The sequence below is a fragment of the Callorhinchus milii genome, unplaced genomic scaffold (assembly GCF_018977255.1).
Source record: "Callorhinchus milii isolate IMCB2004 unplaced genomic scaffold, IMCB_Cmil_1.0 Scaffold21, whole genome shotgun sequence".
NCBI classification, from domain to species: domain Eukaryota; kingdom Metazoa; phylum Chordata; class Chondrichthyes; order Chimaeriformes; family Callorhinchidae; genus Callorhinchus; species Callorhinchus milii.
In genome coordinates, this window is record NW_024704762.1 from 6,497,914 (window position 1) to 6,513,322 (window position 15,409).

Genomic DNA, 15,409 nt, shown 5'->3' on the forward strand with positions numbered 1-15,409 from the left:
TGCAGTAACCACTTCTTGGATCAATACGCGGAGGATTCCTCTTGGCCACCTGCAAGGTAGCAGTAACAGTCTATGTGCTTTCACCAAGCATGATTGACTTGACAGGTCAATATGATGACAATTTTGGCTCATGTGCCTCAGTTGGCTTGTACGTCATCAGAACGCCACCATTTTTCTCTGCTACTTTGATATAATTCTAGTTTGTATGTGGAGGTTAAGCCAATGAAGACAGGAGTTGCCATCCTCATTCTTTGAGGGTTTAGCCTCCATGTATGATGTTGCTTCCTGGGCTATCCCTTATTATCTTTCCAATCTGGTCTGACCTGGAGCTGTGTGTGTGGTGTGTGTGTGAGAGAGAGAGAGATAAATCAATGCATTTGCTGTGAAGCTTAAATGCTGGTTCCTTGTATCTCAGATCTCTTGTCTCCAGACAAAGAAGTGAAGGCACGAGTCTGACATAGACTTAAGTGGAGTCAATATCCTCAACAATCACAACTTGCATTTCTATAGTGCCCCTCACACAGTAGCGTCCCAGAGCACTTGATGCTACCACTTAGGGACATTGTTCTATGGGATGTTTCTTCTTTCTTCCAGCTACCTTCTGTTTTTCCTTTGTGGGATGATGGCAATTTCCATTTGTATGTGGAAGTTGAAATTCTCTCAGATTTCAAATGAATACTGTATTTTTTTTTTGGAGTCATGGATAATTGTGGCTAAAGCTAATCTAGTTGGAATGTGTTCAGAGCTATGGCAATGCATTTGTGTGTCAACCCCTGAGCAGAATCTGTTTACCAGAATCAATACAACACTATGAATAAATCGTCTTCCAAGTGTAAATGCCGGTAACCTATAAATCACTGGCAGCTTCTTTTTATTCAGTTTGGTTGAAATACTAAATTGAGACTGGCTGTGTTGCAATTCCACACCTGATGAGCATCTGATTTTTTTATATATATATATATATATATATACACACACACACACAAACACATTTGCCGGTTACTGAATGAAGGCCAGGTAATTCATAGGAAGAGAGAATGCAAACTATATCAATGACTCATTTTAAAACTAGGACCTCTCTGGATAACAGAAAGAGGGGGAATTATACCATTTCCCGGGTCTGGTAACATTTACTCCTGGGCAAATAACGGATGGAAGCAAATAAATTTGAAAGAGCAGCAGGATTTCCAGGGAGGGTTAGAGGTGACGTCAGAGTTATTACCATCAGTGAGTCGACCCTTGGCACATTGCCAACCAATGTACTTGTTCATCATCAACTCATTGGTGTTTAGACAAGTATTATTCATCCGATTGACCTGCCCATGTCTGTATTGCAAATGTTCATCCTTCTCGAGTTTTTTTTTTACAATTAGCTGAATAGAAATTCCTTAGACATTTTAACTTTAAATCCTTTTTTTAATTTTTTTTAAAAAAGTTGGACCCATTCCCCAAATAGGCAGGAAGACCGAAGGTAAGTGATGGGTTTAAACATTTTTTTTAATGAATGATGTACAGAAAAGATGAGTGCTTGGGTGGGCAGAAGTCATTTCACTAAACCTGCTTACAATCTAAAGATAAATGAGGCTAAAATGGAAACAATTGTACTTCTATTAAAGTATGAATTTAAATAAAGATTAATAAAAAATCTAATTTTGGCCTAGGTATACAATAATTATCGTGGATGCAGGTGCTTAAACACATTGAATAAAAGGAGATCTGTGTATATATAGTAGGATAGGTATTCAAAAATCTGGAAGATTAAATATGAATTACATTTATGCATATCTGACTAAGTGGTGATATCACCAATTCTAGTGGAGCAAAACATTTTGGATTATTGACTGGTTTGCTTAAATAATTACACACCACTTCTTCCTGGCACAGCAGTTGGGTGCAGGAACTGTTACCAAATTCTAATAATCTTGGGAATCTTTCTAAACCCAGGGACAGTTTTATGTTCCAACAGTAGTAAGTCTCACTAATTTTTTACATTTATTCTTTAGGTTAATAACATTAATCAACCCTTGGAAATAACGGCGATTTCGTCGCCCGAGACGTCGGTGAAGAGTTCTCCTGTCCCTTACCAGGAAAATGAAGGACCCCCAAATCTGAAAAAGGAAAAGTTGTCTGCACCCAATGGCGTTCACTATTCACCACTTACATCAGACGATGAACGAGAGGAAGAAACTGAACGGATTAATGGAAGGTGGGGCTATTGTGTGGAACCTGCTTCTGTATGCGCTCTGGGACACTACCCTGTGCGAGGGGCTCTATATAAATGCAAGTTGTTGTATTTCTGCATAGTTTATCTGCTGTAAATTGCATTTGAGCCCAGGTTGACTGCTCTTTCACCTGAGTTGACTGGACTGCCTAAACTGCGACTTGTAGGTGCGAATTGCTACTCTGCGGAACAGTGCATCACTCGCCAACACATTGCCTCTCAGTCACCCAATAAATGTTTTTTTCTCTTTTCTTTTTTAAGGATTGAAAGACACCCAACAACTCAAAATCAGTGCACTGTTTCAATAGAAAGTAAAGAAATTCTAACTGGCTGTGGGGAAGGTGACCAGGGTAAGTACATATAATGATGCAAACAAAATCTTTAATCCAAACCTGATTTTTAATATTTCAGAAAAGTTCAGCCCTTTGAGTTGAAAATCTTAGTATGGTTTGTGCTACGTGGATGTCAGTAACTATAAAAAGTGTATATAGGTCTTTCAGAGCAAGTGATTTCTTATAAATAACAAGACCATTTATGGCATGACAAACTGGCTTCCAGGGCTTTTATTTTGCTGCACTGCTGCCTTCCCTTTTCTTGGTTGGTCCTCTGGCTAGAGAAATGGACTCCTGTAATATGGACGTCATCTTCAAGGACTAAGTTCATCCATTCTTTGATGTGTGTCACCTAAATTACAGACACTTCTTACTTTGCTTGTCCTTGCTGCTTCCCCGTTTGCAAAAAAAACTAGTGGTCGATTGATTGCTCCATAGTTACTGCACACCTCCCTCTTCAATTTGTGTTGCAAGTTTGCTTCTGCTTTTAAGTCTGTTGAAAGTCTAGCGATTTCACGATTTGGTTGCATTGGATTGACCAAAGCAAAACATTGCAAAATTCCCCCTTCGGATATCTCTTAAAGAATTATTGGTTTTAAATGTAAAGTTATCCCCCCACTTCATGTACTGACACTTTGTTGGTGTGTTTAAATCCTTGTAGGTGGGAGTTTGCCCATGCGGAAGCAAGGACAGGGTTCCAGTAGTGTAGGCAACAGCAGTAAATGGAAGTCCACTTTCTCCCCAATTTCGGATCTCAATTTGACCAAGAGCTCTGACAACACATCCCAGTCAGGAACCGCTTTACGTCAAGCTTCTCCTCTTGGCACCAGGTCTATTACAGATGACCTTACAGTCAGTGATGCTAAAGCGGGGTCACATCAGAAGAAACCTATCACCGTGCCAGTGTCAGTGGAGGAAAATGGTTGTCATGCATCCTCACCGATCACATTTAATTGTAATTCTGGACACTCTGTAGATGTCAGTTTACATAACTATAATGAAGGTGCTTGCGTAACTCATAAGACTTCAGAGATGGTGGGGCTGAATGCCAGTGCACTATACCAACTGTCCAGGAACAAAACTGATTCCAACATTCCTGACCCAAATCTCTTTGCAAACAAGCGGCAACCAGATGGGTTGACTAGTACAAAGGGAGACGAGTTGAGCAGGTCAGGGGTCAAAGGTAAAGAGAACGCAGATGGAGTAAGTCGCTTGGGAGCCCATGTGGAGAAAAGTGCGACACTGCATAATGTAAAGATGAACAAATCACGTGAAAGAGAGCGGGAAATGAAAACTAGCCACAATCTCTTTATTCCAGTGGCAACTGTTCCGTCCGGAGGAAAACCTGGTGTCAAAAACATACCAGTTGCTGTTTCAGACAGCAGTCATCCGACAGCTAACAATGCACTGTGTTCAATTCAGTCACAATCGCACCATTCTGTTGTAGGGTCTCTTCCTGGTCAGCTGACCACAGGATTGCAGTACCCCATGGGACCCACATCATTGCAGGGCAATTCAAGTTCGACGATGGGGCCATCAGTATTGCAGTCTTTCTTCGGATCAACGCAAGTCACTGCAAACATGGTTCATGTCACAGCTGCTGGAGCTGGCTTGACTAATTCTTGCACTGTTGGTAGTTTCTCCACTGCTGGTATTGCTGGTGGGACTGCGGGAGGTAGGTACATAAACGTGTAACCCAATTCAACAAATGGTTCCTGTCTTCTCTTCGTAATGTAACTGCTTGTTCGTGGAAAGTTGAGAAATGTACCATTGGTGTACATTCTGAACATTGGTATTTCACCTCAAGGATGGCACTCTGGGTTGCGGGGGAGGAGGGGAGTTTAAGGGAAGAGTGATATGCCTTCTGATGTTGGATGATCCTGATAATCCGGTGCAATTAAAGTTCATATTTTCTGCACCTTTTTAAAATGCCTTATTTTCTATTTTTACGTGAGAACTGAACCAAGCACCTCTTTGTTAATTGGTTTCATGATCAGCAGACCCCAGGCACTACTCCGTTTCCTTATTTGTTTCTTTCTCATTAATATTCACAAGCAGTACACTTCCTGAGAGCTTTAAGCTCTAACCCTGGCAGATTTGAATGTTCTTCTGCGTGATGGAGTGTTAATGCAATCAAAAGTTACTTCACTCAAGTTGTATCAACACTTGACTATGCAGCATACAATCTTAGACAAGGATTGGGATCAATTTCTGGTCTTTTCTCATGAAGGAAATGTATTCATCTGTTTCCAACCTCGACTCATTCCGTTATTTTCCTACTAGATCATATTAAGTTTTATTGAGAAACTGGAGTCTTGTCTTTTTTATTACAAAACTTAATACCCTTGTAACTGGAACAGAAATATCACCACTACTTCCACCCTCACCTTAGCCTGCCTAAATCTAATTGTCTAATAATAAATGAAGAGAAGTTTCTCACAAGCAACTCAGTTTTTTTTAACCAGAAGTGGAAACTATTTCCTTTTGGACCAAGAATAATGCTTTATGGGGTGGGGGGTGGAGTCTATCACTATTATCTTAAGGCGTTCTCGGATAAAAGACAGCGTATTATTTGCCTCCTAAAAATAAGCTCTTAGTTCAACTTTTTAATATCCTAAATTTATTGAATATTACTTGATATATTCAATAAATATAGTTGGCATCGTTGCAATCTTCAGTACCATCAACTTCTTGCAATGCCCTAACAATTCCTGTAAGTGGATCCTCCCACCCACACCCCACCCCAAGTCTAGGAAATGTTCATGTTTAACAGTCCTTTATATATGTGGCCGGTTTAAATTGCAAAGGAAAATGTAATCTTCCCTACTCAAAAAGTTTTAAGTTTCAAATACAAGGTCGTGTAGAGTTTCACATCTCTCTGGAATTCTTCACTCAACTAGAGCGAGGATCATGAGCAACTACTTTTTTTAAAAAAAACATTATCAACACTCTTTCTGAACGGGGCTACTATTTTTAAAGTGTTTGAGTGGGGAGTCTCAACCCAATTCCTGATGGTGTGAATTCACAGTGCTAAAGTGTAAGATAACAAGCCACTGAAAAGGCAGCCGCTGGTTATCAGGGTGATTGGAAACCTCGCTTGATGGGAAACGAGGCTCTTATTAAATATTCACAAGAGCCAACTTGAGCAGAATGTCTACGGGGACTTGGAGTACCAACAGCATTATAGAGTCTGACTGCTGCAATACTGTTGCCCGGGATGATCCGAAGCTTTGTTTGGCTGATGGTACTGGGTGGTCTAATCCTGCCTCATTAACACTGGAACCTGTATCACACAGAACTACATTGAAAGATCTCAGTCTTGAGAAGACAGAGCTTACTAAAAAGGCATCTCACAGAGGTGTATAAAATGTTTAAATGAGATTGAAAATGTAAACGTAATTAGGATTTAACAAGACAGAACAAGACGACATAGGTTTAGAGTTTAAAGGGCAATTTCAGGACAGACACCAGGAAGTGTTTGTTTACACAAGATAATCATCGAATGGAATAGGTTACTAGGGTGGTAGAGGCCAGGGACTCATTTGCTTGGTGCTGGGGAGGGTAGGAAGAATTTTAGGGCGGGTGTTCTGGAAGGATTCGGTCAGATGAGCTGAAGGGCTTTCTTTATCCAAATCGATTTTGTGACCTTGTAAATTGTAACCATAATTCTTTGAAAGAAGGCATTATTCACATATAGTATTGATGCCTCCTCTTCTCCCTATCTGTTGAGTTATGATTTCCAGGTAGCTATATTTGTGTGTGGTGGTCCTTGCTTTCTAAAAATGCATAATTCTGATATGCATATATCATTCTTCCAACTCATGGGCTATTTGCTGATCTTGTGTTCGTTCCTGTGCAAATGAAAGTCTTGTACTCCATTCTGGACTTTTTAACTGGTAGGAATAAGGCTTTCTGTGGCATTTTGGGCAGATAGTTCTGATACTCTGTAATCCTAAACACTTGTGCCGGATGGGCTTTTGACGATTGAGCAATAATTTTTAAAATCTCCTTTTTAGTGTTTTCTATAAACTTTTGAGATTGTTTGTTTGTTGTGAAATGCTAACAATTATTAATGCCTTCAACCACATGTCGGTAAACATTCTGTACACATCTCTCTGTGTTGTTTCTCCTGGTGGTAATTTGGTAGCTGTCTTAATTGATTTGGACTTGATGGCCACCAGGGTTGAATTTGTTAAGTATCTTCAAGTGAGACTGACCAGATCACTCGCAATAAAATTCGGTTGTTACAAGGGTCTGCCTTATGATGGAAAATATTTGTCTTGTCAACAATCCTGTGAATTGTATCTTTCAAACAGAACCTATTTTACTAAGATTTGTTTTGTACATTTATTTTAAATTAAGATGGTCGAAACGTCTCTGTGATGCTGGTCTGGTGTTGGGCTGATGGAACGTTTTGATTTCCATTGGTATCCACACAAATATTAGATTTTTTTATAGTCATTGTTTGTGGTACAGTTCATTCAAAGCCCTGTAATTGTGTTATTTAACATGCACAATTTCTTAAATGAGGCACAGATTAATCATGGAGATTAATTCTCCTAATCACAGACGAGTGTAAATATTCAAATTGGAGGAAATTGTTCATTTTGTATATGGTGAATGTTTGACTTGAAGCAACTTAACACTGAGCTAACATATTTGTATTGATTTGTGTGAGTGTTTATGAATACTCAGTAATTAAAGGAATTGTAATATCTGGCCTGGCAGTGCAATTTGCTGATATAAAATTCTAGAATTTGCCTCTTCTCACACTACTCTCTGCTTGGTGAATTGCAGACCTCTTAATACTTGCCACGTATACAGAATCTTTGTGATTTTTCAAATCTCATAAAGGACGCTATTTTTGGTATATCGATGTTCTTTGCTTAGTCCAAGTTTGCCCATCTTCGTTCTTCTATCTCACACCTGAAGGTTTTGCTGGTTCAAAGCCCTAAGCTTTAGGAATCAGATCGCGGATCTATAGTTCTTGTTTTTTTTAAAACGCGTAAGCAATAAAGTTGTCTGGCCCTCGTGAATTTTGTTCAAATCCACACGTAACCTGTGAAAGTTGAAAATGTCTTCCGAAAATTGTTGAACTGTAACTAGAAAATCAGATTCAATTGTAGAAATGCTGTAGCCGAGAACACCACCATCACCTGAATTTTTTTTAGCAGTATATTCAGGCCAACTTTTTAAACTGCATAGTTGATTCTGATGGATAATTAAGGGGCAGATAATTGAGGTTTCGCTATAGTTTAGAGCAAAACTGGATAAACTCATACGCAAACGTGGGAAAAAAAACCCAGACCCTCTTCTTTTAGGGCAGAGAGAAGCAATGGGAATCAAAAGCTGATCAGATGCGAAGTGTGAGCAACGTTAAATCCTAAATGTTTTCTGTAAATTTCTCTTTCGCCCTGAACCACCTTGTGCTTTCCAATAAATACAGTTGTGTATACCATATCTCTTTGATCTGCTCTAAACCACAGAGTGGAAACAAATTGCATACACGAGCCAACCAAGTTCACTATATGCTGCTGTCAAAGTGAAGCATTTACTCGTTTTGAACGTTCTCACAAGTTTAGTAAAGGCCGCAGTTTGTTGTATGCATTCCCCCACTTTTTTTTATTTTGCTTGAGTGAGAAAAAGAATGGAGCTTGGTTATTCATTTTGACGTACTAAAACCTTTTCGCAGCCGCCTACTTGCTTTTCTGTTTGCTTCTTGACATGCACGAGGGGGTCGTTATCTCACGGGAGCAGTTAGTGGTTACTCCGGGCCAATAAGGAAATAATTTTGCAGAATGACCGGCGGAAGAGTTCTGAACTGTGACTTGCAAAAAACATTTTTTTTATCTCTGCTCATGGTACACAAACACTAACTCTCGAGTTTGTATAACAAACTTAGGGTGTGGTTGGCCCAAGTATTACAGTGACCTTCGCCCCATTTTTGTGGCTTTAAGTATTTACTTTCAAACGTTTTATGCTCTCGTTTTTCTGTAATGTCAATCGACGTTTCTTCCCATCAGCTGAAAAGGAGAGTTGCTATGCTTTGGATAACCCTGAATGTTTTTTTTGCTTTTTAAAAATCTTTTTTTCTTTTCCTTTTTTTTGTTGCTCTACTAAGCTTTGCTGGAGAGAGAGAGAGAGAGAGAGAGAGAGAAATGCTTACAAGTTTGGGCTGTGCTGCTGTATTGATGCTTTGCTTCTTGCTAGTTATAATGTCATCTTTGAGCTTTGTTTTCTCTCCTGTTTCAGGTATTTTTAACCATGCGGTGCCTTCAGCCTCTTCTCATCAGTTTGGAGCCAATTTCAGCAGTGTTCCAGTATCTAGTAGCACAATGTTAAGCTTTAACCCACTACAGACTGTTCCTGCCACTTCCCATTCTTTTCTTTCTGTCTCTACCAGTTCATTATCTTCCACCGAGAGCAGGGCAGCCCCCTATCTCACCCGAGCTCCTACTCAGTCTATTCTAAATGCAACGCCTCCCAATATTTCCCTGCCACCGCCTCCTCCGCTGCTTAATTCAAACAGTCCTGATCCTTCTCTCTTCCGGAATATGCCCTCTGTTAGTGAAGGTTATCTCCCTCCATCTATCTCTTGCTCCTCTTCCACTGCTTCGCTTCAATCTGCTAACACTGCATTAGCCATAAAGCTTTCATCTTTGCAGCCCAAAACCTCTCGCCCTTCTTTCACAGTGCATCACCCACCTTTGCCACGTACAGCGCTTGCTCAGTCGGCACCTCTCGTCCCTCAGCCCAATACAAGTACATCTGCAATGTGGGTCACACTAGGCATACAGCCTCCTTATGCTACACATTTCTCTGGTGTTAAGCCTCGATAAGAACTTGCGTACTTTGTCAGTTTTATAAGGTAAGGTTAGAGGAATGTGCAAGGTCACAGACCACTTGGCAAATGTGTACAGCAATGTTTTGTGGCATCTTGATAAAAATGCAAGCTGCAGTATTGTTAAAAACTAAAATGCTGTTAGCTGTGGTCTGCAGTTTAGGAGTGTCTGTTGCTTCTGATATATTGTGTGTGTGTGTGTTGTATATATTTGTGTAAATTTCCAGTATGAAACCAGAAACTCATACTGTTTCATCAATTAAAAAAAAAATCAATTTCAAGATAAGCAAAATTCCAGCAATGATCTACTGGTCATGTGACTTATAACTTCCAGTTTTTTTTTAAAACAAACTAATTTAAGGCCCACAGAAGATCCTATTTTCTTGCCTTGTTCAGTGATCCTCTGTGTCAGACGTAGTCAGACAGTCTGAAAAGATTGATCTGTTTGCTTTTTTTTAAGCAACTCACTGGTAAATATTTTAATCGACCCAAGACTAGCAGTAGAATGTGGAAACGGAATCTGAGGTAGAAATGTTGAGATTTTTGCCGGTGGCTAGAAAACTGGTTAGCAAAACCTCAAATCCATGAACATTTTACAATTCAAGGGGCGATGGGTTACGTTTTAAGCCTAAAAGTATGAGAATATTCACCACGTAAAACTATTGGAAGTTGTGTGGGAGAGCAGCCGTTACACGAGATGGACATTAAACCAAAATGCAGAATTGGAATGAATTGTTGAAAGTAGCAGTTTATTGATTACCTGTCTTTAGTTATATATATATAATATATAATAAAAAAACTGTTGCCTATAGATTTGCTACCAAGCCGTTTGATTTCAACAAGTCAATGGGCTACCCCCAGTGGGAGGAATTCTTTTCCTTCCACAATATCCCACTTTCCTTTTGAAATCTTGATTTTTTGTTTGTTATTCCTGGAAGGTGTAAATAGTAAGTGTGCGTTTCGTTTTTATCTCCCTCATCTCTAGGTAATTAGAAATTCTACCTCAAAACGATGCGACCTTCTATGCAAGGACAATGTGGACCAACTACATCCACTTCCATCAAACAAAAAGGTGCTTGAGCGGCCTGCAAACATTTTTTTTGTTGCTTCTTTCCTATTGGAAAATAAAAAGCAAATACATTCTACTGTGAATTGGTTTTAATATCGTTGCAAAATAATTGGCTCCTGTTTTATATAAAAAAAAAACAATTTTTAGAAACTATTTATCTTTTTTTTTTCTCTCTCTCTCTCTCTTTCCCCCGACTGATTTGGGGCTGATTTTAATCTTTGTTCCAATAAGCCAGTAGAGGCTTTAAAAGTGTGAAGTACAGCTGACACCAGCATTGATTTGTTAGCCTGCTGTTGGTGCTATTATACCCATCACAAAGTGTGCCTCTGTGGGTTCTGATCCCTGGTGCTTATTATTCTGGGAGGCTGAGAACTAAATTGTCAAGCTGAGAGACGTGAGATTCTCAGCAACAGGTTTTATCGCCTTGTAATATTTTGCATCGCTCGGTAATATTTTGGTACTTGATGCAAATGTTTCAGCCTTCGAGTTTATTCTTTACAAGTATGATCCTGCATTCTATTCCATCTTAAATGTGTCTGGTGTTTTTTGTACGTTCTGTGGTCAGTCATCAATAACAGAAGATATGCTGTCATCCCTGTCATTTTTGTTCCTCAATAATTTAAAGGTGTTTATAAGCAAATGTAATTTTGCAGTTTTGAACCATATAATCTAATACCATTAGGTGAAAGTTCAATATGCGTTTGAATTATTGTCGTGTAATTTTAATGTTAAGCAATAGTACGTTTGTTTTGGGATTTTTTTTAAAAAACAGTAGTTATTAGGATAGTAGTGTAAATGTTACTATTTTCTACACGTTTTGTTCAGAAATATGTATTAGTTAACCCAAGCAAAGTGTGTAAAGGAAGGCTTGCACTGAAATTTTAAAGATGCAGTTGGGATTTGAAAAACTGCAGGTCATTTTAAAAGAAAGATGAATTTTAAATATTTCATTTTCCACAAAGCTTTGTACATTCAAGGTGGGACATTTTACAAACTAATTCAGTTTTTATTAAACTTAATAAAAAAAAGTACCTCACATTTTTAATATCCTTGCAGCAGCTAAAAAGTTTGATTGAAGAATAATTCAACAACAGAGACGTGCTTGAAACTAAATGTTCTATCAAGTTATTTAAGAAAACAAAACTAGTTTTTTCTGATGTTTTTGAAGTAAAAGAAAAAAATAAATGCAGTAAATGTTTTTAATGTATTTGTTCAGTAACCGAACTGCAGTGAAGACCAATGCCAAGCATTTTTGTAAGCAAAATGAAATGGTCACAATATACAACTAAGAGTTGACTTGTAGTTTAGCAAAGAGTTCTGATGGCAGGCTGATATATACTGAATGTGTCTGTAATTGCAAGGCAGCATGCAAGAATCTTATGTATTTTAACACAAAAAATATCCAGCGTGTTGTCAGTTAGGTTCTACATTCAATTGGGAGAGAGAGCTTCTAAACCCTGGGTTCTGCTTGCTGACTGAGTATTTTGAAATCACAGTGCTCGCCCTCTCCCGTACCTGAGGGAAATGCTAAAAGAAAAAAAGAGAGAAAATATAAGTGTGTACTTTTGGGAATGTCAAAAATAAAAAGTGTTAAGAGGTAGTGACACGAGGAATTTTTGTCTTGACTAAGTAACATCCTGTTGAGAATGTACGCTTGTAAACCGTGTGAGCAAATATAGCAGCAATTCCAAGTACTACACAGCGCATTCGAGACGTTAATTGATGCTCCAGTGTGCATGCACCTTCATGCATGTGTGTGACTGGGAAGTTAGTGACTTGTGGATATTCAGTGCTGTATTGTGGATGAGTAGTTGGAAGAATCAAGTTTTCGGATAGAAATGCTGTGAATGCACACCTTCCACTGGATAACAGCTACGATGTTTCATATATTAAAATAGTTTGACTTCTTAACTTGAGATTGCTCTAACTACAGGTAATTGTGCTCCGCTTTGAAGCACAACATAGCACTGTGCAGAAAGTTTGTTCCCTTCCTCCATTCTGGCGTGCATGCTTGTTGGCTTCATTTGTGCTCCAGGTCTTTCATAGGAAGCGTGAAGATTTGTTTTCTTCGCTTGAAGTAGCTAAAAGAGGGTCGTTGAACTTGAAAAGGTAGATGAACAGTATAAGCTTTCAACTGATAGTGCTACAGATGGTAAAGATGGTAACTAAGTGTAAACTATGACCAGAGGTGTGCAAAGGTTAAATCGAGATCAAACCCAGAGTATTGTTCTCTTTGAAATAAACACTAAAGCAGGAACAATTCTGAATCCAAAGCGATGGTATTATCGATCCCGCACAGCTTGCATTGTAGAGTCGAGTGATTATCAGACTGTTGACTGCAAATTATTTATTTGGAAAATAAATTCTACCCCATGAGTCCATGAAAGCATAACATAGGAAGGTGACTTGTGTTGTTTATACTGTAAAATTTACTTCTCATCTGTGTAACAAAATTCACACACTGTAGTCAGTGGTAGATAGGCCAGGAATTACACATCAAATATGATGTTCTCATAAGTAGCCTTAAATTTGTAGGTAAATTGAGGTGTAATTACATGCTGTGAAAACTGAGCCATATAACTTAATAGAAAAACAAGGTGCATTTGTCATTTTATGCTACATTTATGAAATAAGCTGCCTTCTGAAGCAGTCAGTTTGTACAATCTACAAGGGGTGCCTTTGTTATACAGAAACTCTGTAAATGCGAGAATGCCCCTCAAAAATAAAAAACGGCTATTACTGTATTCTGTACACTATTTATCAATTTCAGTTTACCGTAAGGAAGAACTTTCTGTACAAAGTGAATAACTATTATTTTAATATATATATGATATATATAACCAAAATGCCTGCGAAACGTTAGGAACAACAGCATCTAAGTTCTTATTTTCTGTAGTACTTCCCAATACAGCAGGCGTCAATTGTTCTTACCAATGTTTGTTACAGAATCTTGCATTTACTAACTTGAAAAAAAAAGGAAATCAACCCTTTCCAAGTGTTTCTGTGAACCATCACAAGGCACAAATGACATTTTACAGCACTGAAAGGTAATGTCTGTCATATGCTGGACTTCACATACTAACTACTATATTGTTTTTTTTCTCTCCACCCCCCCCCCCCCCCCCCCGCAATACAAGAATCACTTTGAACACACGTTTACAATTTCAAAAGCTGTTTGTTTTTTTAATTTCCAAGCTTCCAGAAACACGAGTGTGTTTTAATTCCCATTTGCTGAATTAAACGCGTGCAAACTTGCTAAAAATTCGCAATTAAGGCGTTGCAACGTCACGTGAGCGGGCCTGCTTTGTGCGTTAGCTGATCTTACTCAGACCAGCAGGAGTGCAAGAGTGTTGGCCTTAGTGGGTTAAAGAAAAGGGAAAATCCAACTGGAGTTATGCTTCTGCACAAAGTGAACACTTCCCCCATCCCCCCCCCCCCACCCCCCAACAACACCACCACCACCGCTAGAAAGTATGTGGATGTCAGGAGATATTAGGCTTAATTGCTGGGCCATTAACAAGTCAAATATCTTGCAGTCCGGAAGGTGACTGGGGATTCGTATCCCAGCAAACGTCACCCAAGCCTTCAAGAAAGGAAGGGAGACATTTCGCGGGAGTGGTGGCGGGGGGGGAGTAAGCAGCGTATTTTAATTGAAACCAAATGTCGACGTTTAGACAAATTTAGGAAGTTAACCGCACAGGAAAATACACATGAAAACGTAGGGAAGTGCTGTGGCAGTGGCATATAATAGTAAAGGCATTACAGTATCATGTTGAGATTATTGAGGGATTTCAGGCACATATTGACTCCCCTTTTATATAGAAGCTGGAGTTTGGATAATTTGGAGTTAAATCGCTTGCATTTTAATAAAAGTTAAAACAGAATCTTAATTTTGGGTTGTGACAATGTGAACTCGGCAAAATGTTTACTCCAACACTCTCATCTCAAACACCATATCAGCCTAGCTATACCACGTCTCTGATCTGAAGTTTTAGTAGTTATCAGATCAAAGTGCTGGATATATCCTGTGTAAGATGGACATTACCTTTAGATACACCAGAGGATGGATCAGATATTCGTTTGTGTGCTTGTGACATACTCAATCTGTCTCCTTTTTTTGTGTGGCTACAGCTTTTATTGTATAATGCTGCTTTGGTGTGGAAGAAAAACTGTCCTAAATAAACACAATATTAATAAAGTCTGTGGTTCTTTTAAACTCAGTGAATATTATACAAGTAATTTTAGTATGTAGTGGTGGGAAGCTCTTTTTTGCTCAGGAATTGGCTTGTGAATTATTTTGACAATATGGCTGTAAAATATAACGTATAACTAGCTATTCATGTTGACAACCAGTCTTTTGTTTTTGTTCCCCCAACTTTTCATAATGTGGATTTGGTGCATATACTGTGTGGTAGGGAAAGGGATGTTTTCTTTGTGATTAGTTGCTTAAGTGTTTTATCACTAAATTTTGTGAAAATTGTGATGGTTAAGTGGCAGGCATTACCCTAGAATGATCTTGTGTGCTTTATTTGTAATTAATGTCAAACATCATCACTTTGGTTTGCCATTACATCACTTACTGGGATTGTAGAATACAGTACTGTATCAATCGGGTTCAGCTGTAACTACTGCTAAAATGTCTTTGGAAGAATGCATTTTCTTTGACCTGATAGGTTTGATATTCTACCTATCCCCACATTACTCTTGAATTTGTCTCTGGTGTTGTTTGGTTTGCCAAGAAATTATGATTTTGAGTTTTTTTTTTTGCCTTTTAAATAAAAGTTGCATATTTCTAAATATAAATTCAGTGTTGTGAATTTTCATTGGGAGATCGGGCACTAACTATCATCAGCCATAGCACTTCTTCAATACAAAACTCTACCCCGCCTTACGTTCTTCCTGTTTACGTTCTGGGTTCAGCGTTCAGCGTTCTGTTACAAGTGGTG

General features: G+C 38.7%; 1 protein-coding gene across 3 annotated transcripts in view; it reads left to right on the plus strand.

Moving 5' to 3' along the window:
* Window positions 1-12,044, plus strand: part of dot1l (DOT1-like histone H3K79 methyltransferase) — a 37,474-nt gene extending 25,430 nt beyond the window's left edge. For 2 of the 3 annotated variants that reach the window (XM_042342803.1, XM_042342804.1), the window contains exons 25-29: window positions 2,004-2,206; window positions 2,483-2,571; window positions 4,001-4,228; window positions 8,806-9,421; window positions 10,380-12,044. In XM_042342803.1, coding sequence (XP_042198737.1) covers window positions 2,004-2,206; window positions 2,483-2,571; window positions 4,001-4,228; window positions 8,806-9,392 — 1,107 coding nt within the window. In that variant the 3' untranslated portion in view covers window positions 9,393-9,421; window positions 10,380-12,044. The remainder of the gene's footprint in view (window positions 1-2,003; window positions 2,207-2,482; window positions 2,572-4,000; window positions 4,229-8,805; window positions 9,422-10,379) is intronic. The other variant, XM_042342805.1, reaches the window with a different exon arrangement.
* Window positions 12,045-15,409: the final 3,365 nt, after the last annotated feature.